A 27057-nucleotide genomic window follows, 5' to 3' on the forward strand; every position below is an offset into this window, starting at 1 on the left:
AAATGGAGAGTTGTCATTCAATGCGTATAGAGTTTCAGTTATGCAAGATAAAAAAGTTCTAGAGATAAGCTGTACAGCATTGTGCTTATAGTTAATGGTACTGTATACTTAAAAATTTGTTAAGAGGGTAGATTTCATGTAATTTACTTATTTGGCCACAGTAAAAGGACAACAGTTCATTAGTCACTAACCCACCCCTTAGTTTTATTGAATTTTCTCCAGGTTAAGGGACTTGCCCAAGACCTCACAACTTGTACATGGCAGGGAGCGACAAAAATCGAGCCTCTGACTCTCAGAGCCTTTGTCCCACCCAAAGTTAGGCATCAGTCCTATCTGTCAAAACCCAGCAGATTAACGGGTCATGCTCTACAGTACTGAAGAGGCACATCCACACCCCCTTGGAAGAAAACGCCTCACGGTTTGGCTCCGTAAAAATTCTTCTATGCCCCATAGGTTGGGCAATGAGAAATAAATAATCCAGTCAGTGATGTTCTGATGGGCAGCTGGGGCTTCGCAAACAGGAAGTAAACAAAAGAACCATCTTTGTTTCAAGCGTCATTAGAACTAGCAAAGCCTCAAAGTCATTTTTTAAAATTGTGGGTGGCATCCAGCATCTGTCCCCACCTGGAAGGGGCACTTGGTCTATAAAAGTAGCAAAAATAATTGCATCTTCCATGTCACATGGGTAGAAGCTCCTGTCCTACTTAATTCTTCCCTCCTCCTCCCTTTATAAATATGCTTGGGGAAAGTGACATCCTAGCATTTTTGTTGCTTCTGTTTTCTCTCTTCTTAACAAGGAATTCTCTCTGCTCAGGCATTTGGGGTGCTGATTTTTCTCATGTCCTAGAGATTCTTCGAATTAGTTGATGCTTCCTTCCCGTAATAATTTGCCATGAGAGTGGATTCACACTGGAGGAGGGAGTGATTTTGTCACCTTATCAAAGTGCCACTGATCAGGTTAGCTTTCTTGGCTACTCATTCATTTTTATGCCTCTCCAGAAACGGAAACAAGCGATCCGCTTGTTAAGTGGAGCTGGAGATGGCTGGGTTTTGCAGCGTCTCCCGAAAGAGCTCCTCCAGCACCCTTTGATGAAATCCTGTCTCGAAGCCTTTGCAGTAGCGCTCACTAAAGAGATGATCTCCTCCTTTTCTCATCAGTGGAAAAGCACTAGGCTGGGGACAGCATGACAGAAGCATGCTACTGTGTCACCTTGTCCCCAAATAACCTGGCACCTGCCAGGAGCTGCCTGCTGGTTGGGGGCAGGCCCACCGTGCATCCCAGAGGGAAGGTACACAGAAGACGGTCCCTTTTCCCACACCCTCTGGAAGCACTGGGACCCTCCAGGCCAAGGGTGGTGTTGTATTCTTGGGTGGTTCTTCCATAGCTGAAGGAGCATGCAGAGATCCTAGAATTCGCCTCCACTACTTCAGAGCTGGAAGGAGAAGCTGCTTTGGGCCTTCTTTCAGGACTTGTATCAGTCAGTTTTTGCTGCAGAACAAACAACTCCAAAACTTGATAGCTTGAGACAATAAACATCATTTATCATGATTCTGTGGGTCATCAGGGTAGTTTTCCTGGTGTGGACAGCTCAGCTGGGGCTGGATGGTCTAGGATGGCCTCACTTACCTGTCTGGTGGTTAGGAGGCTGGTTGACCTAGAGCAGCCTAGACAGGATCGGCTTATCCCATTCTATGGAGGCCAGCTTGGCCTTCTTCATGTGAGGTGTCAGGGTTCCAAAGAGCAGCAGGAGAGGGCAAACAAACCCCAGTGCACAAGTACTTTCTGTCTGTTTGTGTCACGTTTGCCATTGTCTCATTGGCCAAGGCAAGTAGCATGATCAAGCCCAGAATCGGTGTGGGAGGGGAACACCCAGGGGCATGGATCTGCAAAAGAGTAAACACATTGGGGGTCATTCCTGCGAGGATCTGCCCCAGGAGTGGCTTGTCAAAGGGGTGTCCTATCCTGTCCCTGTATGGGAGTGTGCAGGGTTAGTATAGGGTGGCTTTTTCGAGGAAAACGTGAATGGAGGTCTTGACCCACTTGCTAGCAGTGTGACTATAGGCTGGTAACTTCACTTCTCTGAGGCCCAGTTTCTTTGCCTGTAAACTGGGCCTGAGCGAGCCTCCTTCACCATCTCCTTTCGAAGACTGAGGCGACGTTTGTGAAGCAGCACGGTGTCTGGCACACAGTTGGCACCTGTGCTAGCTGCTGTCGCTGCAGGCAGCTCAGAGGCACTTGTGGTGGCAGGTTGGGCAGAGAGGGGGCGGGGGTCTCCCTTGCACAGGAGGTGCGGCTGAGTGGTGAACTGCAGGAGGCCAGGTGAAGACCCCTGAAGGGCAAAGAAGGCTCTCCTGGCCTCTTATAGACCCAAAGCTTATTTAAATATGTGTTCTTTAAAATCAAAACAAACCAATCACCCTTCCTTGATTGCATGTCCCAGCAGTGACCACTTGACTTCCACACCCCACCTTTCCCCCAAAATAGCTTTTGTTCCTCGTTGTCAGGCGTCGGACACTTTGCAGCTACTTGAGGTCTCCGTGCACTGGACTCCATTGCCTGCATCCTCCTCGGTGCCTTGTCGTGGCTCACTGCCTGCCCCTCTGAGCATCCCTTCTCAGCTTCCTGCACCGGCCCCTTCCCCCCATCTTGTCCTTTCCTGGTCAGTGTTCCCAAGTTCCATCCTCAGTCCTGCTGTCGGCAGCATCATTTCACAGGCTGACCCCCACCATGTCCCCTAGTATCTACGTGCTCATGATTGTCTCAGTCTTTCTCTGGCCCCAACTTGCCTCTTAAACTGCCAATCAATTGCTCAAACTCAATAGGTTACAAAACAAATATAACTGCCCCATCTGTCTTCGTCCTTCAGGCTGCCAGACAAAATACCGTAGACTGGGTGTCTCAAAGAGCAGAAATTTATTTCTCATGGTTCCAGGGACTGGAAGTCCAAGATCAGACTGTCAGCACGGTTGATTCCTGGCAAGGCCCCTCTTCCTGGCTCGCAGATGGCTGGGTCCTCACACGGCAGAGAGAGGGCAAACCCTGGTGTCTCTTCCTCTTCTTGTAAGGGCACTAATCCCATCAGGAGGGCCCCATCCTCATGACCTCATCGAAACCTAATTATCTCCCAAAGGCCCCATCTCTAAATACCATCACATGGAAGGAGGTTAGGCCTTCAACGTGTGAATTTGGGGGGACATCATTCAGTCCACAGCACCGTGCATGCCCTCCTGCTGTATTCTCATCCACCTTCCCCTCTTCCCAGTATCCCAAGCCAGAAAGCGGCTGGTCATTTCCCACAGTGGGTCAGTGCTGATTGTCCTCTGGGTCCTTCATCCTGTCTATCCCTGCAGCCACTGCCCCCAGGTCAGACACCAGCACCCTCCTCAAAGCAGCCTCCTCACCTCCAGGCTTGTCCCAGTAAGCTCAGCATTGCCTCCAAAACACCCACTCCATCTCTGCTCTCCACGCTCTCCTTCTCATACACACGCACACACAGTAAAACCTGGCCTCCCCACCTCTGCGGTCCCATCTCCTGCCCTTCTTCCCGGTACCCTCGTCTTTGCCACACTCACCTACCTGAGGTACCCTGAACAGACCATACCATCTCACTCTTCTGCTTTCCCTCTACCTGGGGTGCTCCTCCACCCTAGCCTGCCTGGGAACTCCTGCTCATCTGTCTGGACCCACCTCTGGGGTCATCCTGGGGAAGCCCCCACCCCCTGCCGCACCCGGCTCTCCCTCCTTTGTACTCTGTACACACCCTGTTTACCATGTGTCATAGTGAATCATGGGCCAGCTTCCCTTAATGACAGGGAGCTCCTTGAGGGCAGGAATTAATTCATTTCTCTGAACCCCAGTGCCTGGCATTTAGTAATGGCAATAATAAGCATTGAATGAATGAATGAATGAATGAATGAATGAGTACGGGAGTTGATGATGGCACTCAGTGGGCCCAACAGTCTCCTGTTTCCTGCACTGAGTCACCACGGGTGCCATCAGCTGCCAGCCTCCACACAGGAGGCGTGGGTGCCCCCCTTCCTGCCTCTAGCACCAGGGGCCCCTGCCAAGATCTTCTCTCTGCCCACAGAGACCACCCTCTGAGAGCAAGCCCTTGCCACCTCGGCCCGAGTTCACTGCTCCCTCCTCCAGCTCCCTTTACCCTTTCTGCCTGTTCTGCTAGGTTCCCACATCACTTCATACTGTCCTGTTCTCTAATTGTCTGGCACAGTTTAGCCGTTTATTCTACCAGTACATTCTGCTGTCTGGCTCGTTCATTGTTTTGAAAGCGTCCGTTATCCTAGCTGCACCCTCGTGTGGACGGTACTTCCTCTGAATAAATCAGTCCCTGGACATTTGCTAAATGCTACTTTGCTTGTAACCCTACCTGTTCCTGTCACTTCCCCACCGGTCTCCTTTCCTCCGAGCCGCCGTCCTCTTTGCAAAGGCAGAAATGCCTGGGAGTGAAGAGTCAGCAGACTGGCGTTCACATGTTGGCTCCACCACTTCCAAGCTGTGAGCCTGGCGGCAAATAGCTTCCCCTCTTTGAGCTTCTATTTCCTTATCTAGACAATGGAGAGACCATCGCCCCTGCAGGGCTACTGTGAGAATTAAATGAAACAATCAGCGTAAAGCACTTAGCACAGTGCCTAGCAGGGAATAAATAAATGATAGTAAATGTTGGCTGCTGTGATGGATGTTGTTTTCAATAATATTATTTTATCAATAAATTTTCCCCTTAAGACTCTAGCATAGATCAGACCCTGGCCGGCACCTAACACATGGCATGAGTGTTTGTAGAAACGTCAGGTTAGCGTGCAAATGGTTTCATAGAGCTGCCCCAGAAGTTCTACCCCTTACTTGTTGCTTGGAAGGCGAGGCTGAATTCGTCTCGGATGAGAGGAGGGAGTGGGGGCATTTCCGTTCCTCGCCGACAAGAGCTCCCCTCTTCTCTGAACTTCATGCTGTTCTGCATCTTGTTTGGTGCAGGACCGGGTGTGCTGGCTCTTTACTCAGACACGCAAGCGCCTGGGACAGCTGGGCACAGGGGCCCCCCTTTCATCAGGCTTTTGTAGAGGTAAGACAGCGAGGCCCTTCCTAGCCGTTCACATCAGGGGCTTAGGGCTGCCTTTTCCTGGTTTGAGTTGGTCCCAGCATGGCTGTGGCTTGTCTTGAAGGGCTTTTCCTGGCACGTCCATGAGGGGAAGGCAGCCTGGGGGACCTGACAGGGTATCCCGGGCAGAAAGGAGGCCAGGGCCACACCTGTGCAGCCCCAGGGGTGTGCCTGGGCCCAGGCGCCCTTGCTGAGGGCTCCCTCTTCCTCTTCCTTTTACCCAAGGAGTTCTGGGTAAGGGGTGCGGCTGAAACCCGAAAAGGGTGACACCCGTCCCTCACCTGGGGTGGCCCCTTCCTGAGTTGCCTTCTGTGGTTGGCTGGAGGCCACTCAGCTGGGCCAGAGAGGGCCCTGAATATTCTTCTCCCCTCTCTTGCCTCTAGAGAGGCAAGTCAGCAGACGTTTCTTAGCCCCGTGCATTCCCTTCCCCCTCTCGGCTCATAAGTGGTGAAAGTATGTAAGATAATAGGCTGTTTTTATGGAAAGTGACCTTTGGGGGAGTCTAGCCCGGTGCTGGGTTGAACAGCTACATCAAAATCACAGGCGAAGCTTTGTTCCAACATCCAGATTCCTGGGACTCACCCCTAGAGTTTCTAATTCAGTTAGTCTGGCTACAGGCCAGGAATCTGTACCTTAAAAGCTGAGAGATTCTGCCACTCGGCCAGGTATGGAACCACACACCTGGTCCCACCGCCTTGTATCACCGGCCGGGGCAGGAGCAGGGGGGCGCTCTGGGGACCCAGAGAGGTCTCACACCTTGACGAGTTACTGACAGAGGCCTGAAGCCCCAGAGACCGCTTGAGCCCTGCCGTCTTCTCACAACAGCCAGGGCCCAAGCGGTCCCTCCACTGGATGGGATCTGGGTCACTGGGGTGACGGCCAGCCGTGGGGCACTGACTCAGGGGGCCCCAGCAGCCCGTGGTGCCAGGGAAGCTGAGGAAGGAGCCAGGGCAGAGGAGAGGGGCTCTTCAACCATTCCTGGAAAAGGCATGCAGATTGAATGCACATATGACTTCACCCCTCCATCACCCCCATCACCGGCCCCCCAGGACAGTGTCTGGGGCACCTCTACGACCCACCACTGCTGGCAGTTGGAGGGTCCGGTTAAGGGTCCACATTGAAGTTGGCTGGACAGCGACCCAACTGGGTAGATGTGACACAGAGGCAGAGTTGGGACGAGGTCGAAGTTTACCAAGCCCTGAGTACACGGAGCACATTGTCTTCTGACCTGGGCATTTGGTTCTTCCGGGAAGCTGAGACTGTCCAAAGAGACCCGGCCCTGCCCCCAGGCAGTTTACACTGGGAAGCCTCTAGAATAGCAGACACGAGCCCCATGGAAATAGCCTGTGCATGTACATCGAAAACAGCATTTAAACCAGGAAATCAGATCTACGTGAGCTCTGGGCGGCCCTGGGACGGGCAGGCTGTGCCGGGAGCCTCCAGCCGCCGGGAATCAAGGGCCCAGAGCCGCAGGCCCTCTGGGAAAGTGTCTTCCTACAGCCGCTCTCCCCAGGGCAGACGGCATTTGTGCCCGGGAGACTGGCCGCAGGACTTTAGGGGCCGGAGGAGAAGGCCGTGCGGCCACTCCAGGGCCGGTAGTGTTCCAGGAAGGTGGGATCTTTTTTTTTCTGGGAAGTGAGAAGCAGCTTGATAGCGCTGTGAGAAAGCTTCCCCAGGCCTGTAGGCCTTAAATAAATAAAAGCACAAAAATAGATTTTTCAGACCGTGTCCTTCCGGAGCATAGTAGGATTTCCTGAGAAATTGGATTGAGTTCTCCCTGACTCACCTGACTGCTGAGTGGAGAAATTCAGAGGAAAAATGTATGTTTCCCGCAGCCGTATCTGCCAAAACGGGGCAGAATGCAGGGCTTACGGCCCTTAACGGGTGACCTTTTGAAAGGCAGCTGGGGGGGTGGGTCTGAAGAGCAGGCTGGGGATTGGGGCTGAAGCTTCGCTGGGCCACCCCTGTACCTGAACCACCACTCTCAGGGATGAGAAGGAGATTTATCGTGGAACCTCTGCCCTGCCTGGGCGCTGTAGGTTGGTTTCCTGCAGGTAGAGGCCACTGGGCAGGTAGAGGCCACTGGGCAGTCCTCAGTTTTTCCAGCAGTGTTGAGGGGTTGGCCCCAAAGCATCCACACGAAGTTGACCCCACTCCACCTGGGTATCAAGACTGCGATCTGCTGGATGGCCAGCCCAGTGCTGGGGCTTAGGATACGACTGCGGAGCACAAAGCAGGTTTTCTCCTGAGCCAATCCCTGAGGACTAGACATGCAAACACTATTAGCATCTTTCTTTCCTGGGTTTTCAGAAACCAGGCTTTAACTGGCCCCAATCCATCCAAGGACCTAAATATAGTGCGCTGGACCACTTTCAGTGGAGTTTGGGTTCCAGCATGGAACTTTATTATGGGAGAGAACCAGTGGAGTGCTGGTATACTGGCTCTCTGCGCAAATTTAAGAGCCCTGATTTGTAGGCTTTGCCTTGCCAGGGTGCAAATACTCTCACTATGGTAAATTTCAAACAACCAATGTGAAGTGGCTAAATGTGGAGTTGGGAAGAGAGGTACACAGTTGGCTCCAGCCCACTACTGGACTATGTCCCTGACTCAAAGATCCAAAGAGCTTACAAGTAGAGGTACCTAAGAGGGGCACACTGAACCACATGCTAGGGGTACCCACAGTGGCCCCCCTACATGTACAGAAAACTACCCCTTGGGCAAGAGAACCTTTTAACCAGCAAGAGGATCCATATCACCCAACTAACACTGGATGTACTGGTGAGTGTCTCCGTGTTCGTAGTTTCCATGATAGGACAGTGATTGGACACATTGTTTGGGTTTATCACATCCCTTGATGAGTTTGTTAAAAATGCATCCTCCTGGGCTCCACCCCCAGAGAATCTCACTCCATAGATCTGGGATAGGGTCTAGGCATCTACATTCAGCACCCAAGTTTCAGGTAAAATTCACACCTTGGGAAATCCTCAGCTACTGTTTACTCACCCTGTGGCTTCCATGACTGAAAGTTCAAGCTCTGGTGGCTTTTAACATAATGACTTCATTTTCAACACTCACTGTTTTGTTCCAGTGAAACAGAATTGTTTTGTTAAAGTCCCACCATGCAAAATTAGATTCCAGATCATAGTCATAGCTAACACTTATCGAGAGCTTTCCAAGCACCAGACATCAAACGTGTGTGCCTCATCTCATACTGACAACCATCCTATTATTACCGTCCCCATTTTGTGGATGAGGAAACTGAGGCCAGAGGAATTTTCCAAGGAGGTGGTGCCAGGAATAAAATCCAGGCAAGCCGACGCCAGAACCTGCCTTCCAAGCATGACACTGAACTGTCTCTGTAAAATACTGTTCCTCTGCGAGTCTTTGACTTCTGACTTAGCTAGTTCAGGCTAAAGTTCAGTTCGATTTCATGGGCATGTGAATGCCTATAAGATGCTGGCACTGGCGTAACTTACCTCATTTAATCCTCCCAGCAACCTTGTGGGGAAGATATGCTACTGTTTTCCAGAAAAGGAAATGCAAATCCAGAGAGGCTGTGCGGCTTGCCCAGAGGGCAGGGCGGGGACTGGTTGCTAATCCACACACAGCCATGCAGCCACGCCTCCTGTTTCCCGGGTGGTTCCTTAGTCTAAGGCGGTTGAGGCAGGGGCACTCTTTTAAGCATTTGAGTGTGTTTCTGACAGTCTTAGTATTTAACTGTTAAATGTCTGAGTCAGCATATAAAACATTAGTGTACAAATGGGGGAAGATAGGTGTACCTATCTGTGAGCACCAGGTAGAGTGGGCTAAGTGCGGCCATAAAAGCAAGGGACTATGCAAATACAGAGAAAGGGTTATTGTCTCTGCGGGAACCAGAGAAGGCTCCTTGGAGGAGGTTGCACTAAAGCTGGCCTGGAAGGATGTGTAGGACTTTGGTGAGTGTGGAGGGAGGGGTAGAGGAGGGGCAGTGATGGGGGAGGGCGTGGTGGAAGCTGAACCTGGGACTCAAGGGTAGGGCTGGGTCCCAGAGCCTCAGGAACCTCGCTGAGAGTCTGTGCCTTTTCTCCCCGGGCACAGAACTAGCTTCATGCTTGATTTGTGATTGAAGACGTTGTGACTTTTCTCCTCCAGCTGATCGATCTTATTTTCCATTACATTAAAATGGCTTTCTGTAATCTTCTCTATGGTGGATTTTGTCATCCTGGGCCTCTGTGCCGGCTTTAGGCACCAGCCCATCTGAGTAGTTGCCAGGTGTTGTGTGACTGGTTTTAGCAGCCTGCATGTGATGGATGCTCAAACACTTCTTTTCATTTTCTTAGAGCAAAGGTCCTTTCTGTCCCTCACGAGCACTGGTGCAGTGGCAGGTCCAGCCGGAGTCGCTCTGGGTCCCCTGTAAGCCCCCCTTTCCCAGGGGAATGCCTTGGGATATCTGTCAGCAACTTCCTGCAGCCCAGCTGTCCCGATGGCTTGAATGCTTTGGACACTGATTCCCAGGGACCTTAAGCAGTTCCTGCCGCTGCCCTCTGAGTATGCCAAGTGAACGCGTCTCGTAACAGAGCCAAATGGCACGTTTACCTCTGAGCTCTGGCGGCATCGTCTGGGTGATCACTGTGATCTTTGAAGGGCGCACGCGGGCTCCATACCCTTGACAAACGGCCTCGGGAAAAAAGTATCACCGTCTCTTTGCCAGTTATGGATAAACCATGGCCAGAGCCAACTCTGCTTTGCACTCAGAGCCACTGACAAGTGCCATAGGATCCAGGGGTCTCTTGCTGTAAGTGCTCTGAATAGGAATCAGCTCACCATTGCCTGGAACTCACCAGGACCCCCAAGCTCTGGGACTGCCTCGCGTTCCTGGCCACAGTCTGACAGATTCTGAGTGTGTACCTCTTCTTCATCCCTGAATCTGCAAGCGGAGCATTGACAGAACCCTCACAGCTGAGCGGGGGCTGGCATGTCTGGGGTGGGCGTTTTCTTGACCTTTCACCCCCCCCACTGCATGTTCCGGATGGCATTCGTGGCAATACCTTGATAACTGAGGCCTGCCATGATGGGGCAGTCTCCTGGAGGCCTCTGCTTGTGCCTTTAAAAATGTCACGTTTCCTGCATTCACAAGGCACCGCTGGTGGGCTTCTTCATGGACTCTGCTTTCAGTGTGGTCCACAACACGTCATCCAAGAAATCAGCCAGCTCGCTGTGCTGGGAGGGGTGGACCATCCCTGTGGTAGGAGTGCCTGGCCCCGCCAGTTTCTAAATTAATCTCTAAACAGTGCCGGAAGGCCCAATAGGAAGTGCTGCTTTCATCGCTGCTCTGGTTTTAGCAGGGCTGTGAAAGCCCTCAGTGCGCATGGCTTGACTCCCGCAGACAGCCGGGGACCCCCGGCCCGCCCCTTCGCCCCGGGCTCTTGATGTTGTTTTCCTCAAGATGGAATGAAAGCCTCCGGGCCCATGCATCTCAAGAAGCAAGATGGCAGACAGAGGTGTGCCTCAGAGCAGGCTTTTTTGAAGCCTACAGTCTATTCAGATTTCAGAGAGAAGGCTAAATTCAGGGAGGACTTCGATTCAGACTCCCGCTTGGCTCCTGCCGTGTGAATGGAACAGACAGGGCTGTGCGTGTGGCTCTCTCATGCAGTTCACAGTGCAGCCCCTGAAAACCAGCTGATGGTTTTTGCTATTGTCTAGGTTCTTTTTTTTTTTCCTTCTTTTTAAAATTTTTATTTATTTTTGTAAAGCCATGTCTCAGCCTTGTCACCTAAAAATGTAGCATTTGTAGCAATAAAACAGGCTGAGACTGAGTTAAGTCCACCTCAGAACCACAGTGCTCAAAACTGTAGTGCTTCCTAAGATAGGAAGAGAGATGACAGAGATAAAAAGATAGAGATTAGAGATAGATAGATATGATAGATAAGACACACAGGTAGATGAGATAAGAGATAAACAGATAGGGATAGAATAGATACGATGGATCAAGGTAGATACTTTCTTTAATTTTTATTTTGTATTGGGGTATAGTTGATTTACAATTTTGTGTTTCATGTGTACAGCAAAGTGAATCTGTTATACATATACATATATCCATTCTTTTTCAGATTCTTTTCTCATATAGGTTATTACAGAATATTGGGTAGAGTTCCCTGTGCTATACAGTAGGTCCTTGTTGTCAAGATAGATGATTGATATAGATGATAAAGATAGATGCTATTGTCTATATAGGTATTATCTCTATAGATAGACAGAGAGATAGCCAGCCCTCACTAACTCTTAAGAATAAACCACTCAGATTTTATGCTCTACTTATCTTTTATCTATTTATTCCATTTATCTATTTATGTTTACAAAGGGGATTTCCTTTGTAACATGGGTGTAGCATCCTCCCCTTCTTCCCCTCTTCCTCACCCATTCTTCTCCTGTTTACTCCCTGATGGACCAGTCATTGTAACTGAGGAGATGCAAGGGAACTAAGGGACCAGTTAGTCTATCCTCCAGACTCAGTCAGCTTGCCACAAGAAAGTGGACCATCTCATATGAAAAGAGATGTTTTCATTGATTTCCCTTGACCCATTTAAGTTGTTCTTAATAGCACCGTTCTGTTCACCGTTCTGGAAATTCTCTTTGACCAAACCCACTGCCTTGTTCCCTGAAATATGGCACCTACCTCCACGTCACAGAGGTCTCTCTTGGGTGGAGGTGGAAAGAGGAAAGGCATCACAGACTGTGCCAGGGGACCCAACCTGGACCCTGGAGGTGCCCAGGGATGGAGATGGGACGAGTCACCCCCAAATCAGCTGGAAACTGGCCTCGCACAGACAAGCTCTTAAACTTCTCTGACCAGGGAGGCTCAGGGGAGGAAAAGCCTGTTCCAAAGAAACAAAGCAAGGCCCACTGAAGAAGCACTGCAGAAAAATGCCCAGGGAGGCCTCCTGAGTTTATGAAAACAAATATTATCTCAACTATAGTTCTCAGGTGGATGGTAATGCAGACATAAAGATTTAAGTGAGCATTTAAGCTTGTAAATGACCCAGGCAGGAGAGCCTGGGAAGGAAGGGAGGCTGTGATGACATGTGACCTTTCCAAAGCATCATAGACCCCTCCACTTGCCTACTCTTTAAGTGTCACAAAGCAGGAAAGCCCAGGAAGGGACCAGAATTTTCCCCAGTATATTGATGCTTCTCTTCTCTCTCTAACTGAATCAGAGTGAACTAAACAGTCTGTACTTCCAGGCCCTTGGTGAACGTGCTGTACCCGTCCTGTCCCCTACACAGAATTTCTCCCTGGCTGGGCCAGGGCACGGGGGCCAACTTGGTGAGGGGCAAACGGGGGTGTCCTGTCCACGCAGCGCATCTCTAAGCCCAAGCAACCTTTGCTGTAAGAAGTGCTTTAGCCAGGTTACCTCCTCAGCACTCAGCATCCCGCCAGAGTGGTTACGTGTTCCTCGTCTGTCCTGCCGGCCAGAGGTGGGGATGTCAGGCCAGAAGCCACCAGCCCGCCAGGCTGGAATGATGGACAGGGATGTGTCTGCCGGACAGGGGAGGAGCCTGGGTGTCCCTGCAGGTGCTTGAGAGAGAGAACCGGGGCTGGGCCGACACCCTGGGAATATTTTTAGGGGCAGTTTGTTGGCATTGTTGCCTAAGCCAGACATAGGCAAAGGGGAGCCCTTTACAGAATGATTCTCTTGGCTACCAGGGTCATCACTCTCCAGCAGCCAGTCAGACCCTCTGTCGGATTGGGCTGAGGTGGCTCAGTGTGCCTGGGGCTCAGCCTGGCTGCTACGCTGGTCCAGAGCTGAAACAGGAAGGGGTGGGAGGAGTCTGGATCTTCCAGGCCCTGCATCACCCACCGTCCTGATGTGCAAGACCCACTGCAGCCCCAGGGTGAGGAAACAGAAAATGGGACCAGAGGGAGCATCCCGGAAGCCCCCCTAAGCCCACCCCAAGCACTGGCTCTGGGTCGGGCGGGGGTGGCGGGCTGGGGAGTAGCTATGTTTGCCGGGGAGGAAGCAGCCAGCCTTCACGAGCCTGGCACGCTGGGGTCAGGAATCCACCGCGTGTGCACGACAGCGGCCGCCCGAGCACACCTCCTTCGTAGCTTCACGTAGCGCTTGTCTTCCAAGGAGCTCCCACCCGGAATGAACAGACGGATAGAATCATTGACCTTGTGATCTCAGTCAGCAACATAGATATTAGGGCAGTGTTTTGTCATCTACAACTTGCCCCTTTAACAGAAGAGAAAATAAAGGAACGTGGGATATAAATCAACTTCCTGGGAACTTCAGCCTAGTTAGCTTACTAACGTTTATTAAGCGGCCACTATGCGCTGGGCTGATTGGCTGTGGCCATGTAAAGGGCACCAAGTCATGACTCCTGTCTGCAGGAAGATCCCAGTGTGGTGAGAGGGGTGTAAACCGGTGACTCCAGTGCAGCCCTAGGAAAGCTCTGGTCCCAAAGCTGAGGGTGGGCCGGGAGGGAGAGGAGGAGGGAGAACCCACCTCCTCTCCGGGCTCCTCAAAAGGAGGCTTCCCAGAGGAGTTGACTGCTGAGTTGGAGAGGCAGAAAGTCATAGATAATAACATGCTGCATTTTTTACATCCTTCCCGTGTGCCAGCCCCTTCACAAACACGTCGTTTAATCCCAGATGAGAAAACAGAAGCTTAGAGGGGGTTATGGTGCCAAAGGACAGAGGCAGGATTTGAACTCCCGGCTGCCTGAGTCTGGAGCCCAGCTCTCAGGCGCTACATTTTTCAAGGCCCACCTCTCATAGTTTTTGTTCTAAACTCCGGGCTCCGATCACCTCCGGGTCCAGCCGGGTCCGTCTGTCTTCCTTCGTTGTGCTGCGGGGTGTGAGAGGGGGAGGGGCTGGCCCGGGGGACGCCCCCGGGGCCTCCGTACACCTTGGGTGCCTGTCGGTAGAGGCCCGTCTCCTGCAGAGAGGGGGATGGGCTGTCTGGTGTGGGGTTTGTGGGCGGGTTGGAGGTGCGAGGGGACGGTTCGGGCGGCAGAGTGGGGAGCGCCCACCTGCTCCAGGCCTCGCTCCTGGCTGCAGCCTGGCGAGGGAGCGCCTTGTGGCCCAGCCTCCGCTGGAAGACGCCGGGGCTTCTGAGTCCGTGGTTTATACGAGAAGCAAGGCCCTGTGCCTGCTGCCAGCCCTCGCTGATGCTGGCGAGCTCGCCCGCGCCGCTTGCTGCCTGCTTTTCTAATCCTCCTGCTTCCCTCTCCGTTTCCAGATTGCATGAAGCCCTCACAGTCAGGCCCCGGGTTTTCAGAGATCTGAAAAATGGAAAGTGACCACATTTTTTTCTTTTTGAATTTTCCTCGAGGGGAGTTCAGCATTCTGCTGGGGGAATGGGAGGTGTCAGGTCTGAGGTCATTGCTTTGAAGACCCCAGATTGGTTTGTTCTGTGACTTTAAGGAGATTTGGGAGTTGGGGGACACATAGAATCGCGCCATCAGAGCAAAGGAGAAAGGTTCCCCACCCCGCCTCATGCTTTGCATTTGACATAAGTGATTAAAGTAGAGCTGAAAATTCCACTAGCAGAGAGAAAAGACACATTAATAAAAACTGTATAATGAGTGTATTAAGATTAATGGGAGAAAGGGAGGCCTTTAGGACCAGCCTCTCCCAGTGTGAAAGGTGCTTCTACTGAGTGGCAGCCGCGTCCAGATGTGAATCCATGCTTGGAGGCAGCCGTGTGTGTCCTTGAATCAGGGTTACTGTTGTTGCCAATAATCTCCTGTCTGAGTTTATGTAAGTGGAAGCCCTCACATCAAAGCCACTGCCTGCCCAGCTCATCCTTTTGGTGGTTTTCCAAGGAAGTCCAGTGGCACCCGCTCTCCAGCCATCATCACAGGGTTGTCACATCCGTAGGTCCCACCAAGGTCTGTGGATCCGTTACCCACCACGGGCAGAGGCTCACATTTACCTTCCTGGAGACAGCTCGGTGTGTTGAAATCACATAATCTCAATGTTTGTCATTATATTGTTTTTTTAGAGTCCATTCAGAAGGGAAGCCTAATTTTAAAAGTATATGAAACCGTTGTTATACTAGAGGCGTATGCTACCTTGATATTTTCATAATTCCTATAGCAACCGGGGTGGTTTCACAACCCCAGAAAAGACTTTGGGGGAAACTTGAGTCTGTTTTCTGGGGCTTTTTTTTTTTTTTTTCCCCCAAGAAACTAACATTCAAAGTTGTCTGCTTTGCTGTCTTCCTTTTCCCGCTGCGGGATCTTCTGTAGCGAGCACAGGCATCACCGACTGCTGATAAGCTGTCCCCCAGCCTTCAAGCTAGTCTGCTTCTAGCTGCTTCTCTGTGCAGCCTGTGCTTGACTTGGCATTCCCATTTGCAAAGGGAAGGAATCACTCTTTCTTAAGGTTTTCATCTTTTGAGCTCTCACCAGTTGTTGCTTCGTAATGCCCAAGTCTTGAGCTTTGGAAGGTGTCCAGGGGCAAATGCAAAAGTGCGCAGAATCTAGTGTGATCCTGAAGCCACAAAACCAGCTGTCTTCCCATTCTTAGAAACGACTCCTGTACAAATAGCAAATTGGACACGTCACCCTGCCTTTTCCTTTACTTCAGCCATTTTCTCGAAGTGAATACTGGATATAAAGGAAAGTTAATACACTCACGACTTTCCTTGTCAGAAGTGTTCCCCTCGGAAAGCTGTTTATAAAATGCTGCTCCCATTCTGCCAATTTCTTTTTCAGTATTGACTTAAGAAGCAGGTTATCAACTACACCAGAAAATCAGAGACATTATTCTTTTTTTAAAAAAATAAATTTATATATTTATTTATTGTTTATTTTTGGCTGCGTTGGTTCTTCGTTGCTGTGCGCGGACTAGAAGTTAATTTCAAGATCTCTAGTTGCGGCGAGTGGGGGCTACTCTTCGTTGCAGTGCGCGGGCTTCTCATTGTGGTGTCTTCTCTTGTTGCGGAGCACCTGCTCTAGGACCGCAGGCTTCAGTAGTTGTGGCGCGCAGGCTCAGTAGTTGTGGCTCGCGGGCTCTAGAGCGCAGGCTCAGTAGTTGTGGCGCACAGACTTAGTTGCTCTGCGGCATCTAAGGGATCTTCCCAGACCAGGGCTCGAACCCGTGTCCCCTGCATTGGCAGGCAGATTCTTAACCACTGCGCCACCAGGGAAGTCCCACAGAGTTATTATTTTACCTTCGTAGGAACCATTCTGGTGTCCTAAACTTTGTCTCTTCTTCCACCCCAGCTGGGTTCTGTCCCCTCCATCCCTCCTCTGCCATCTGAGAGAGGAGAGGGGCAGAGGGGTGTGGGAGGGAGGTGTTCAGGGGAGTTGAAGCTGTGAGAGCCAGACTAGCCCTGCGGGAACCTAAGTGCTATGGGGAGGCAGGCCTAGGATGCCAGACGAAGCGGATAACATGAATGCCATTGACGACTGACTCTGCTGCAGATGAGACTTCCACCAGAAGTAAAGGAAGAGAAGAAGTAAAGAACTGCCTGCTTTAAACAGGGGCACTGAGAATAGCCTGTGTGTGATCCATGTATAAGCAGCATTAATTTAATACTCTGAGCCTAATGTGTGAATAATCTCCATGAATAGCCCTTAAAGAGTAAGCATTAAATTGACAGACGTTGAAGAGAACTTAATTCTCCACTCCAGCATTCCCACTCCCCCTCCCCCTCCCCCAGTCCCCTTCTCACCACCAGAGCTGGACAAGTGGCAGCTTTTTTGTGCTCATTTGATACAGAAAGTGATCAATATGTTTACCTGGCTCTGTTGTGCGTATGTTTTTGGGTTAATGATCAATATCATTACCATAATTTTAGATTAACATAATGATTTCCTCCCAAGTTCACAGAAGCCTTTCTGCATCCAGTGTGGTAGATGACAGATATAATTTTCTCCATTTCTATAACTAAGGAAATTGATCCAGGGAGGAGTGATGGTGGGTGCCAGTCAGTGGTGTGCTGGTAAATATTTTCACAGCTAGCTTTCCAAGAGAAGCAGCCCTGGTTTGTAGTGGATGCTGATTACCATGGTGTAAATACTCCCACCTTGGCTGATTCAGGCCACCGACATGCCTCACTGAATGCAGAGTTAGGAAGAGATACAGTCAGCTCCTGTGAGCTGGCACGGCACACTCCAGCGTATAATTGGCACAAATTCATGGCTTCAGACTCCCAGGTGACTCCTAAGGACCAGCTCCAACCTCTGTAAATGCCCAGTTAACTCTCAGGCTCAGCTCAGCCTCTAACTCAGTGGATTGCCTTGAAGAGTGTTTTTCACACTTTGAGTTGTGACCCATTAAAGGGTCAAGAATTTAATTTCAAGATCTCAATGAGCTGGGCTTCCCTGGTGGCGCAGTGGTTAAGAATCCGCCTGCCAGTGCAAGGGACACGGGTTCAAGCCCTGGTCCGGGAAGATCCCACACGCCGCAGAGCAACGAAGCCCGTATGCCACAACTACTGAGCCTGCGCTCTAGAGCCTGTGAGCCACAACTCCTGAAGCCCGACACCTATAGCCCGTGCTCTGCAACAAGAGAAGCCACCGCAATGAGAAGCCCGCGCACCGCAACAAAGAGTAGCCCCCGCTCACTGCAACTAGAGAAAGCCAGCGCACAGCAACAAAGACCCAACGCAGCCAAAAATAAATAAATAAAATAAATAATAATAAAATAAAAAGATCTCAGTGAGCATTTTTTTAAATGAAATAGAACAGAATAAAATAAAAAGAAATGAGTAGACCAGAACATATCAGAGTGTAACGTACATGTTCCAACGATAGATGATGGATAGATGGATGAGTGGATAGATAGGTAGATAGATAGATACATAGATAGATAGATAAAATAGGTATGTATTTGTGTATAGTGAGTTGGGGTTTAAAAAAACAAAAACAAAAAATACTGACCTACAAGCAAGAGTATCTCTGTTTCCCCATCTGCAAAATGGAGCTATGGAGCTTGCTCTCACCCTGCCCATAATCAGGCCAGGAGGAGGACTAAGGTCACCTCTGTGACAGTGCCATGGTGGTACTATCAGATCTGTCTGATCAACAGTTGATTCATTTGCGGGGGCAAAATGGGGCAAAACAGACAGGCGTGGCTTTGTCTGTTTGGGAGATGGGTGAACACTGTGATGGGCACAGTCCCATCACCTTTATGCACGTTTTCTCGTGGCCTGACCACAGCCTAGAGAGTGTCCTCCCAGTGGCTCTCAGCCCTCGTCTGTCCACACAGCGCGCGATGGTGTACCTGCGCTCACAGGAAATTCTGCAGGTTGGAGGGAGCACTGAGGTTCCCCAGGAGGCTGGCTGTGAGTGATTACGCAGGAGAGTCAAAGAATGTGCTGGCTGGAGCAACTCTCCCACTGGAGTGAGAACAAGTTAGTTTTGAAAAATAGGGGAGAAGACCTTGATTAAAGCTTTTTCCACACTTTCTTCCAAATCCCTGGAGGAAGAAAATACGAAGCCAGGCAGCTTTTATGAGCCTTCACAGCAACCCCATGAGGCAAGAACTGTGAGCCCCGTCTTATGGAAGAGGAAACTGACACTCAGAAAGGTTAGGCACCTTCCCTGAAGTTGCACAGCGAAGGACACTGTGCTCTCAATCCCTCCTTCTGACCCCAGGCCTGTGCAAGCGCCAGCGGCTCCCTCGGAACGTGTTAGTCATCCATGCAAGCGCTCCAAACGGGTTTCTTCATCTTTGAAATGGGATCTTGCTCTTATGAAACACGTGGCCTTTTGCTGAGATGGGAGCGTGGGCTGTAGAGTAGGAATCTCATCCTACTTCAAAGATCACTGCCTTGGGATCTCTTACCTTTGCTTCCTTGCCTGGAAAGTGGGATGATGGCAACTTTGTGGGTTAGTTATGAGGATTAACTAAGATAATGTTATGAGATAACGAAGTCTAGAAGGATATATATTAACATGCCAACAGTGGTTATCCCAAGGTGGTGTCATTACAGGTGGTTTCACTTTTCCCTTTTCTTCCCATCTTTGTTCAGTGGCGCACCGGTAAATGTTTAACAACGCGGCTTTCCAAAGAAAAGACAAGATTTGTAGTGCCCATTTCCGTGGTGCAAATACTCTCACCAGGGCCGATTTCAGCTACCACCTTGGTCTCACTGAACGAGTTGGGAGACTTGCACAGTTGGCTCTCGGAAGCTGGTGCAAGCCCACGTCAACACACCCCTGTTTTTTAACTGTGAGCTGCAAGCTCTGTTTGGGTGGTAAATAGAGAGAGAGGGAGGGAGAGTTAATAATAGGATGCCCAGCATGATGCCAGACATAGTAGTTTCCGGTTCTCCCCGGCCTGCCTTCCTCATCCCCCAGCAGACGGCACATGGACCGAGGTGGCCTGGCCCCGGGAAGTGGTGGCTCTTCTGAGAAGCCAGCTGCCCTTATCTTGCTCCACATCTGCCAGACTCTCCCAGAGCCTGGGCAGCCTGTCGAGGAGATTCTAAGGTCTGATCACTGAGGAATAATCAAGTAGGCCAGCAGGTCCTCTCAGTTTCCACAGGAGGCACGCTCTGAGCAGACGTGTGCATGGTTGAAACTGCCCTGGAGGAAACCAAGAAGAGTCCCAGTGGAGTGAAGGGCCTGGAGTAGGACACCCCCAGGGTGGCCAGTCTCCGACCAGCCTAACCTTCACCTTCAACTCTTGACCTAGAGCTGCGTGTAGGGGGCGAGGTCTACGGGTTCCTGGAGGAATCCTGAAATGGGACAGCAGCTGGAGGCCTGACAGGCCTTGGGCACGTCATCGGACGCGCACGACAAAGGTGCAGAGGTGCGTTCCTCTCCCCCAGCTCTCAGCCTCCCATACTCCACAGAGCTTCTGGCGCAGAGTAGGTGCTCAAGAAACTTTTGTGAATGTGCTTTTTTGTTTTTTTAATTAATGCATTTCTTTCATGCCTTTATAGCCTGATCTATTGCAGAAAGGCTGGAAGGCAACTCAGGAAATGCTGTTGAATAAATAAATGTCTTAGCCCTTGCCAGCTCCTGGTTTCACATGTTCCTGGATAGAAAATGTGACTAAATCTAAATGAGATGCAAAGTGTTAATAAAGATTGCCAGTGATTTTTTTTTTTAATTTCTTCTGGCTTTTCTGTATTTTTCATATGTATCCTCAAAGAACATGGATCACTTTTGTTATTTTTTTTTTAAAAAAAAGGCTATATATTATGAAAATAATCTGTAAATAAAATGTAAAGCGGGAGTGGTGTCAGCAATGTGGGACCGGGTGCATCCTCTGCGCGCTGGGAGGCTGTGAAGCAAGGGCCACGGACACACTGGATGGGCCCGGCCTGGGCCTCCCCACGCCGCAGGCTTTTGTCACAGCTGGGTTCTCTCTCAGCCTCTCTTTCCACAGGCCTCCGCCTACCAGGCACTGACTAATAACGCTCCCCTCCGGTAACGTCTTAGTCAGAGTGGAAACAGAGGCAAGTCCTAGAGGGGAAATGATGGGCTGCGACCAGAGCCACAGAGATGCCGAGGCTCAGTGCGCCCGTGCCCCGGTCTGGCCCGCATCCCGCCGCAGGCGCGCGGGTCCCGCGCACGTGGAGGGGACCCAGCAATGGGGGCCCTTCTCACCCTTCCAGTCTAGCCTCCTCTGGGGCGGGGGTCTTGGCTCCCGGCCGCGTGACAAGTGTGTCGGTTCCATTTCCCTCTAAGCATCGGGGCTGCACTGGAAGCCTGTGTTGGCTTATAAATGAGCCGTCCCTGAATCAGGAGGAACCCGACTTCCCTGTGGCCTCGCCCTGCAGCTGGGAGAACCATCGTGTGCCTGGTGGTTTTCAGTAAAGACACAGGTTGAGTCTAAAAAAACGAGGGCGTGGGGGGCTGGGGAGAGGAAGCTCAGCCCTGTGACGCAAAGACTTTCATGCAGAACGTGTCTTTTATTTCCTCTGTCCGCCCTGCTCGCAGTGGCCCTGGAGCCAGTCAGCTAAGGAGAGGCCGGCAGAGTGCCCTCCACCCCACAGTGGGCGAGGAGGTATGACCTCCGAATCCCCCTACACACACACAGCTTTCCTGAGACATAATTCACATTACAATTCACCCGTTTAAAGCATGCGGTTCGGTGGTTTGTGGTATGCTCACAGCGTTGTGCAGCCATCACCACTATCAATCTTAGAACATTATTATCACCCCCAAAAGAAACCCGTAGCCTTTAGCAATTGTCCGACAGTTCCCTCCAGGGCCCCCCCAGCCCAAGGCAAGCACTAATCTGCTTTCTGTCTCTCTAGTTTTGCCTGTTCTGGACAGTTCATATAAATGGAATCATATAATATGTGGGCTTTTGTGACTGGCTCCTTTCACTTAGCATATGTTTTCAAGGTTCATCCATGTTGCAGCAGGTATCAGTACTTCACTCCTTTTTATGGCCAAATAATATCCCATTGTATGGATATATCACATTTCATTTATGTGTTCAGCAGTTGATGGGTATCTGGGTTGCTTCCACCCTTGGGCTGTTACGAATAATGCTACAGTGAACATGCGTGGGCAGGTTTTTGTGTGGACCTATGCGATTGTCTCTCGTAGGCCACATAACTGATCTTCTAACAGTGTGCATCTGACTCTGTCACTTCTTTGCTTAAAAACCTTCAGTAGCTTCCCACTGATCTTAAAGTCAGGTTCAAAATCTCTACCTTGGTCCACAAGGCTTACACCTTCTGGGCTCCCCCCTTGTTCTTCTCTTCCAGCCAAGAGGTTCTGCTGACACACAGAATCTCCTTCCTCAGCAGAGCTGGAACTTTCCTCTCCCTCCCCTGGCCTTTTCTTTCTCTAACCCCTCCTCAGGGAAGCCTCTCCAATGCCTCAGACAAGGTTAGGTCTACCTACCACACACTCTCATGGGACCCTGTACATCTCCTCCTTAGGAGGTACCACTGTTACAACCAAGTGATGACTTGTGTGGTTCTGGTTAATTCTTCTCTTTTCTGCTCCAGCAGAGCAGGGCACTCGCTCTTGTTCACCAGTTATCCCTGGAACCCAGCACAGTCGGTGCCCGGCACACTTAGGCACTCAGTAAATCTTTGCCACGTAAAGAATGGATAATGATGGCAGCCAACAAGCCACTTGTCTGGACACTTCCTTTTACCCTGGAGTCTCCCACAGGTGATGGGGAACCCAGGCAGCTGCCGAGACCAGGATGACTCCTCTCTCTCTCCAGGCTTTCTCGCCCCGTCACTCACCTGGGAGGGCTCTGCCTACGCTGAAATGGGTTTGGAGGAGCTCCCACATCCTAAAATGACTAGAGCCTCGTAGGGTCCCAGCTAACCCCGGGGCCCTCTTTCAGAACAGGGTCACTCCCCATAGCCTGTGATTCCAGGCAGCCCAACCCCGCTGACCAAACCAACAGGGGTAGCCGTCTGTTTGCAAGGAAAATAAAGAGGGGTTCTCTGAGGCACGGGCTTCCCTGAGAGTAGGGAGCTGCATTAGGACAAACTGCGTTCCCTTTCGTAAAGATGATTGGCTTTCTGCGCGTCTTGTTTGAAAAACTGTCCTCGAGGAAATGCCAAGAAGAAACCGTCCACCTTCTGAGACGTGGTTGCTTTTTCAAAACAACCTGTTTTCCTTTCCCCCACAGATATGCACTTGTTTGGCCACTACCCAGCACACGACGACTTCTACCTCGTGGTGTGCAGTGCCTGTAACCAGGTCGTCAAGCCGCAGGTCTTCCAGTCCCACTGCGGTAAGTGGACTCCTGCAGCGGCCAGTGTCCGACGTCAGGGAGGCACCGTCCCCTGTGGTCTGGCCCTGGGTCTGTCTTAGCCCAAGGCCATGGGTGAATTCCTCCCGGGGCTCTACCTCTGCTCCCAGGCTGCCTGTCTTAGGAGCTGCAGTCCTTCTGCCGACACCCTCACTCCTGCCGGGACACCAGAGAGAAAGCCTCCCATTGTTTAGGTAGATAGGTGGTGGCCTCTGCAGATGACGAAGGGGAGGGGCAGTGGTGGCTCGAGCAGTCCCTCCTGCAGCCTCACAACCTGCCATTGGGTCCCCCTGAGAGAGGGCGCGGCGGAGTCTCCCTGTATGGACACACAGGAGGGGTGGGTCCCGTGTGGGACCACTGGGCTGCTGCCCCCGAGAAATGCGTGTAGCAAAGCCACAGGTTCAGCTTCTCCTCTTCCAAGAATCATCCTTGTTAAAAAAAAGCCAGGCCTGTTTGGGAACTCACTTTCCCTCTGTATCTTTACATCCTTGAAGTGAGAAATTCCTTTCAGCTGTTCCACAGCAAATGCTGGTCTCCTTCAGTGCAGGTGCTGTGTGGACTTACAACAGATAACCTCCACGAGGCTGCTCCCCTATAGCAAATAAACAGCTACTGACCTGAGACAGGAAGTGACTTAACCTCTCTGAGCGGAGCTTTCCTCTCTTCACACGGGGCGTTGGACCAGCCAATTTCCAAAGTTGTCATATGCTCTGAGTTCCAGAACAGTAGTTCCCAGTCTTTTGGTTTAAACTCTCCTCTTTTTTTGTTGAACGTAAAATCCAAATGCCCTTCTTTACTGTTAAATTTCAAAGCACATTAAATATTGTGCCTAAAAAAAAAAAAAAAACAAAGCAATTATAATATCAAATACGCTTTTGCAAATTACGCGCTTCCCCTTTCTCACGCTCAGGATTTCTTATTTTACCACAGTCCCGCAGTTATCACCATTCTGTAATAAACAGGTATAAAATAAAAGGAGATGAGCTTATCTAAGCTCTCTAGTAAATGTATTTGGGACTATAGAATAGTTATATATATCCTAATATCACTTACGAATATGTATATACGTATATGTCATTTACATAGCTGCATATATATGTATAACCTGCGTCTGTGTGTAAACTCTAGGTGTGTTTTGTGTTTATAATACATAGAAAGAGAATCCAGGCTTCTGAGACTTTCTGACCTGCACAGGCATAGAGGCTCCTAGAAGGTGCCGTACAAAGAGCTCTGTTGAGAGGCCAGGTCTCCTGCCCCTCCTGGCAGCCAGCTCTGTGAGTTGGGGCTACTTGCTAAATGTCTCAGTGTTTGGTTTCCTCGTTTCTTCCACGAGAGGTGACTTCCGCCGCCGCTTCCAGCTCTAACGTTTTCGTTTCTGGCAAAATGAGCATGAAAGAGCAAGTCGTGTGCTGGGCACGAGCTGATCTTCTTGCTTGATGCTCTGTAGCAAATGACCCTTCCTTCTCCCCGGAGGAGAGAAAAGGTCAAACCTGTTCCAGGGAGACTGTCAGAGGCCCGGCGGTGGTGCTACCAGCTGGGGTGACAGGTGGGGAAGTCAAGAGCAGAGCAGTGGCAAGAAGATCCCACCCAACTGCTGGGTCAGGGGGTGACTGTGGAGGCCCCGTGGCCCCTGCTTCTGTTTGTCTCATGAAGATGCCAAAAGGGATCGTCATTCATTCATTCATGGGATGTGCTGCTGTTCTGGGCACTGGGGCACAGCAGTGAACAAGACAGACAGAAATCCCATAAGCCGTCAAAACCTCCTCTGGGAACTTAATTCGCTGGCAGGGTCTCTGATGGCAAGAACCTAAAAAGGGACCCAGGACCCCACTGTGCCCTGCAGAATTCCGCCCAAGGCAAGGCCTCATCTAGCCAGCGAAGGAGGCCTCTGGGGCTCGGCTGGGCTGAGACACGTGCCTCCCTCGGTCCTAGGCCTTTGGGTGCAAGAGCAAGTTGAGCTTAGGGGGAGAGCCAAGGGTTTTGCGGCCATCTCCTGAACGGTGGCAGTAAATTAGCTTGGGGGTTTAGGGTTACCGATCTCATGCCCCGAAGCCCCGCCTCCATTGAGCTTCTTGCTGAATCAGCTGACAAGCAGCGGTGGGGACATGACCACATCTCAGCAGATGGAGGGAGACCCCTAAGCCTCCCTCATCTTCCGGGTGCGTGTCCCGCGGACGCGCAGCCCGCGTTTATCAAGGGCAGGAGAACACGAGGCAGAGCTCAGAACCAGAGCAACACTCCCGGAACAGTGAGGACTTCTTAGTTGCCCTAAAAATTCCTCCTATAGTGTCATGGTGTTTCCTTTTTCGCTCTTTTACCTTTTGCTCTTTTACTAGCCTCGCTGTAATCAACAAGTTAACGAGAATGGCGCTGTGCTAAGTGCCGGGCACTCTGCTATATGCTTTCTTTATCTTTGAACACGTAATCCTAATCCTCTCAACACCCCCATGAAGTAGGTACCAATGTTACCCCCACTTTGAACGTGAGGAAGCTAAGGCTTAGGAGTACCTTGCCCAGGGTTGCAGAGCTGAGCAGGTGTAAAGCCTGATTCTGAACGCAGGCCGCGTCGCTCCAGAGCGAGGGAGGTGCGTGCTTCGCGCGCTTGCTTAGCCATCGTCCCTCACTGCCTCCCAGCGTGGGTCACACGCCCTTCTTGTCCCGGCCCAAACTCCAAGGCCTGACCCACCTGCCTTCCAGGTAGCACGTCATAGTACAGGGCTTCAAACTTGATCTTGTTAGCAGCAGAGCTTTCTCTCAAACAGAGTCTCTTCTGTAGAACCCAAATATGGAGATAGATGCACAGCAGAGCCAAAGAGGTTGAAATTGGGGTGGGTGCTCAAGCTCCACCTCCCTGGCCTACTCCTGGCCTCTCAGCCCACCAGGGCTCCGCAGAACAGCATCTGAAGTTTTAAAATGGACAGAACATGGGCTTTGGAGGCGGGCAAAGCAGTTCACATGACTCCCTCATTAACTGTGTGATCTCAGGCAGGTAGCCTCCTGTCTCTCCACCTGGTCCGTAAGATCGGTGCGCTGCCCGCCTCGGGGGAGTTGTTGGTGCAGAATGACTGGCGAGAGGCGCCTTCCTGCAGGTACACCCAGATCATGCGTTCATTCCTCTTCTCCCCGTGCCATCTCCCCATGGCCAGCAGCTGGACGCCATTCATCCCTCTTCATGTCCATAGAACTGTGTTCTCCAATGCCTCCCACCTTCTGCCGTGCCCTTGACTTATCTGTGGACTGTCTCAGCACGTCCACCAGCTTCTAGGATCCTCTCAGGACTAGGGATGTACCTTTTCAGCTCTGTATTCCCAGCACCTAGAAATGAGTTCATCATCACCGGCCGTGGCCCCGGGAAGCAGAGCTGAGGTGCGGTGGGAGGGACACAGCCCAGGGTCCAGCACACCTGGGGCCAGATCCCAGCTTGGCCTCGCCCAGCCCTTAGACCCTGGACTTGTCACCGTTTTAAATGACAGGGGACTGGACTCTGTGTTCTCTTGGAAACTTGCCCACTCTTAGCACCTGTGATTCGGCTCCTGATTTTAAGGATGAAAAAAAATGAAAAAAGGGTGTGTGTGTGTGTGTGTGTGTGTGTGTGTGTAGGCAGTTAGTTCTGAGGACTTTGGAGGTTGACAGTAATGTGAAACAGTGAAAGCCATTGTGGAAAAATCATGAATTTTGGAGTCAAGCAGACCCAAGTTACTAGCTGTGAGACCTTGGGCTAATTACATGACCTTTCTGAGCCTCCTTTTCCTCTAAAATGAAGGTGATAGTTCCTGCCTTGCAGAGTTACTATGAGGAACAGAGATAAAGTAGTTTCCTGGCACATAGTAAGGAAATAAAGAAAGGGTAGCTATTATTGTCAATAAAGTATGGCTATTTTTTATTAAGTTGAATGTTTCTTATGAAAAATGGGAAAACCAATTCAGTCAAGTGCTTCCTGCCTTCGTTTCTCTCTCTGTCTCGGGGGATGTGTGCGCAGAGGTCAGCCTGCGGACTCTGGCCTGTGATTCATCTTCGGCTTCCCACACTCTTGAGGCAGGACTTGTTGGCCTGAAGATGATTACATTGCCAGGAGTTCTGAGGATCTGCCTTTATGAATATGGTTTACGTTCACATGGGCCCCCAGTGTCAGCTCCTTTTGGAAACACCATGAAGCTCCCAGTGTCTCTCTGGGGTCCCTGCCGAGGTCCATCTGGCCTTGGCCGCCTCCCCGTATGGGGGTGATGTGAAGCCCCGCTCCCAGGACTGTCTGCTTTCCTGTTGCTCCTGACTT

The 27057-nt window shown here is 50.9% G+C and overlaps 2 protein-coding genes across 8 annotated transcripts in view; both read left to right on the forward strand.

The window, feature by feature from the left end:
• LOC309632389 (uncharacterized protein) overlaps window positions 1-27057 on the forward strand; it is a 324914-nt gene that overhangs the window by 120778 nt on the left and 177079 nt on the right. The gene's annotated exons all lie outside the window — the stretch shown is intronic.
• Window positions 1-27057, forward strand: part of ATXN7L1 (ataxin 7 like 1) — a 233925-nt gene that overhangs the window by 60215 nt on the left and 146653 nt on the right. For 5 of the 7 annotated variants that reach the window (XM_082399742.1, XM_082399744.1, XM_082399746.1 and 2 more), the window contains exon 3: window positions 22662-22766. The exons of 1 other annotated variant lie outside the window; for it this stretch is intronic. In XM_082399742.1, the coding sequence (XP_082255868.1) occupies window positions 22662-22766 (105 nt within the window). Of the gene's footprint in view, window positions 1-22661; window positions 22771-27057 lie in introns of all 7 variants that reach the window. One more of the 7 variants, XM_082399743.1, reaches the window with a different exon arrangement.

This window comes from Balaenoptera borealis (genome assembly GCF_965194805.1).
Source record: "Balaenoptera borealis genome assembly, chromosome: 7".
Taxonomy (NCBI): domain Eukaryota; kingdom Metazoa; phylum Chordata; class Mammalia; order Artiodactyla; family Balaenopteridae; genus Balaenoptera; species Balaenoptera borealis.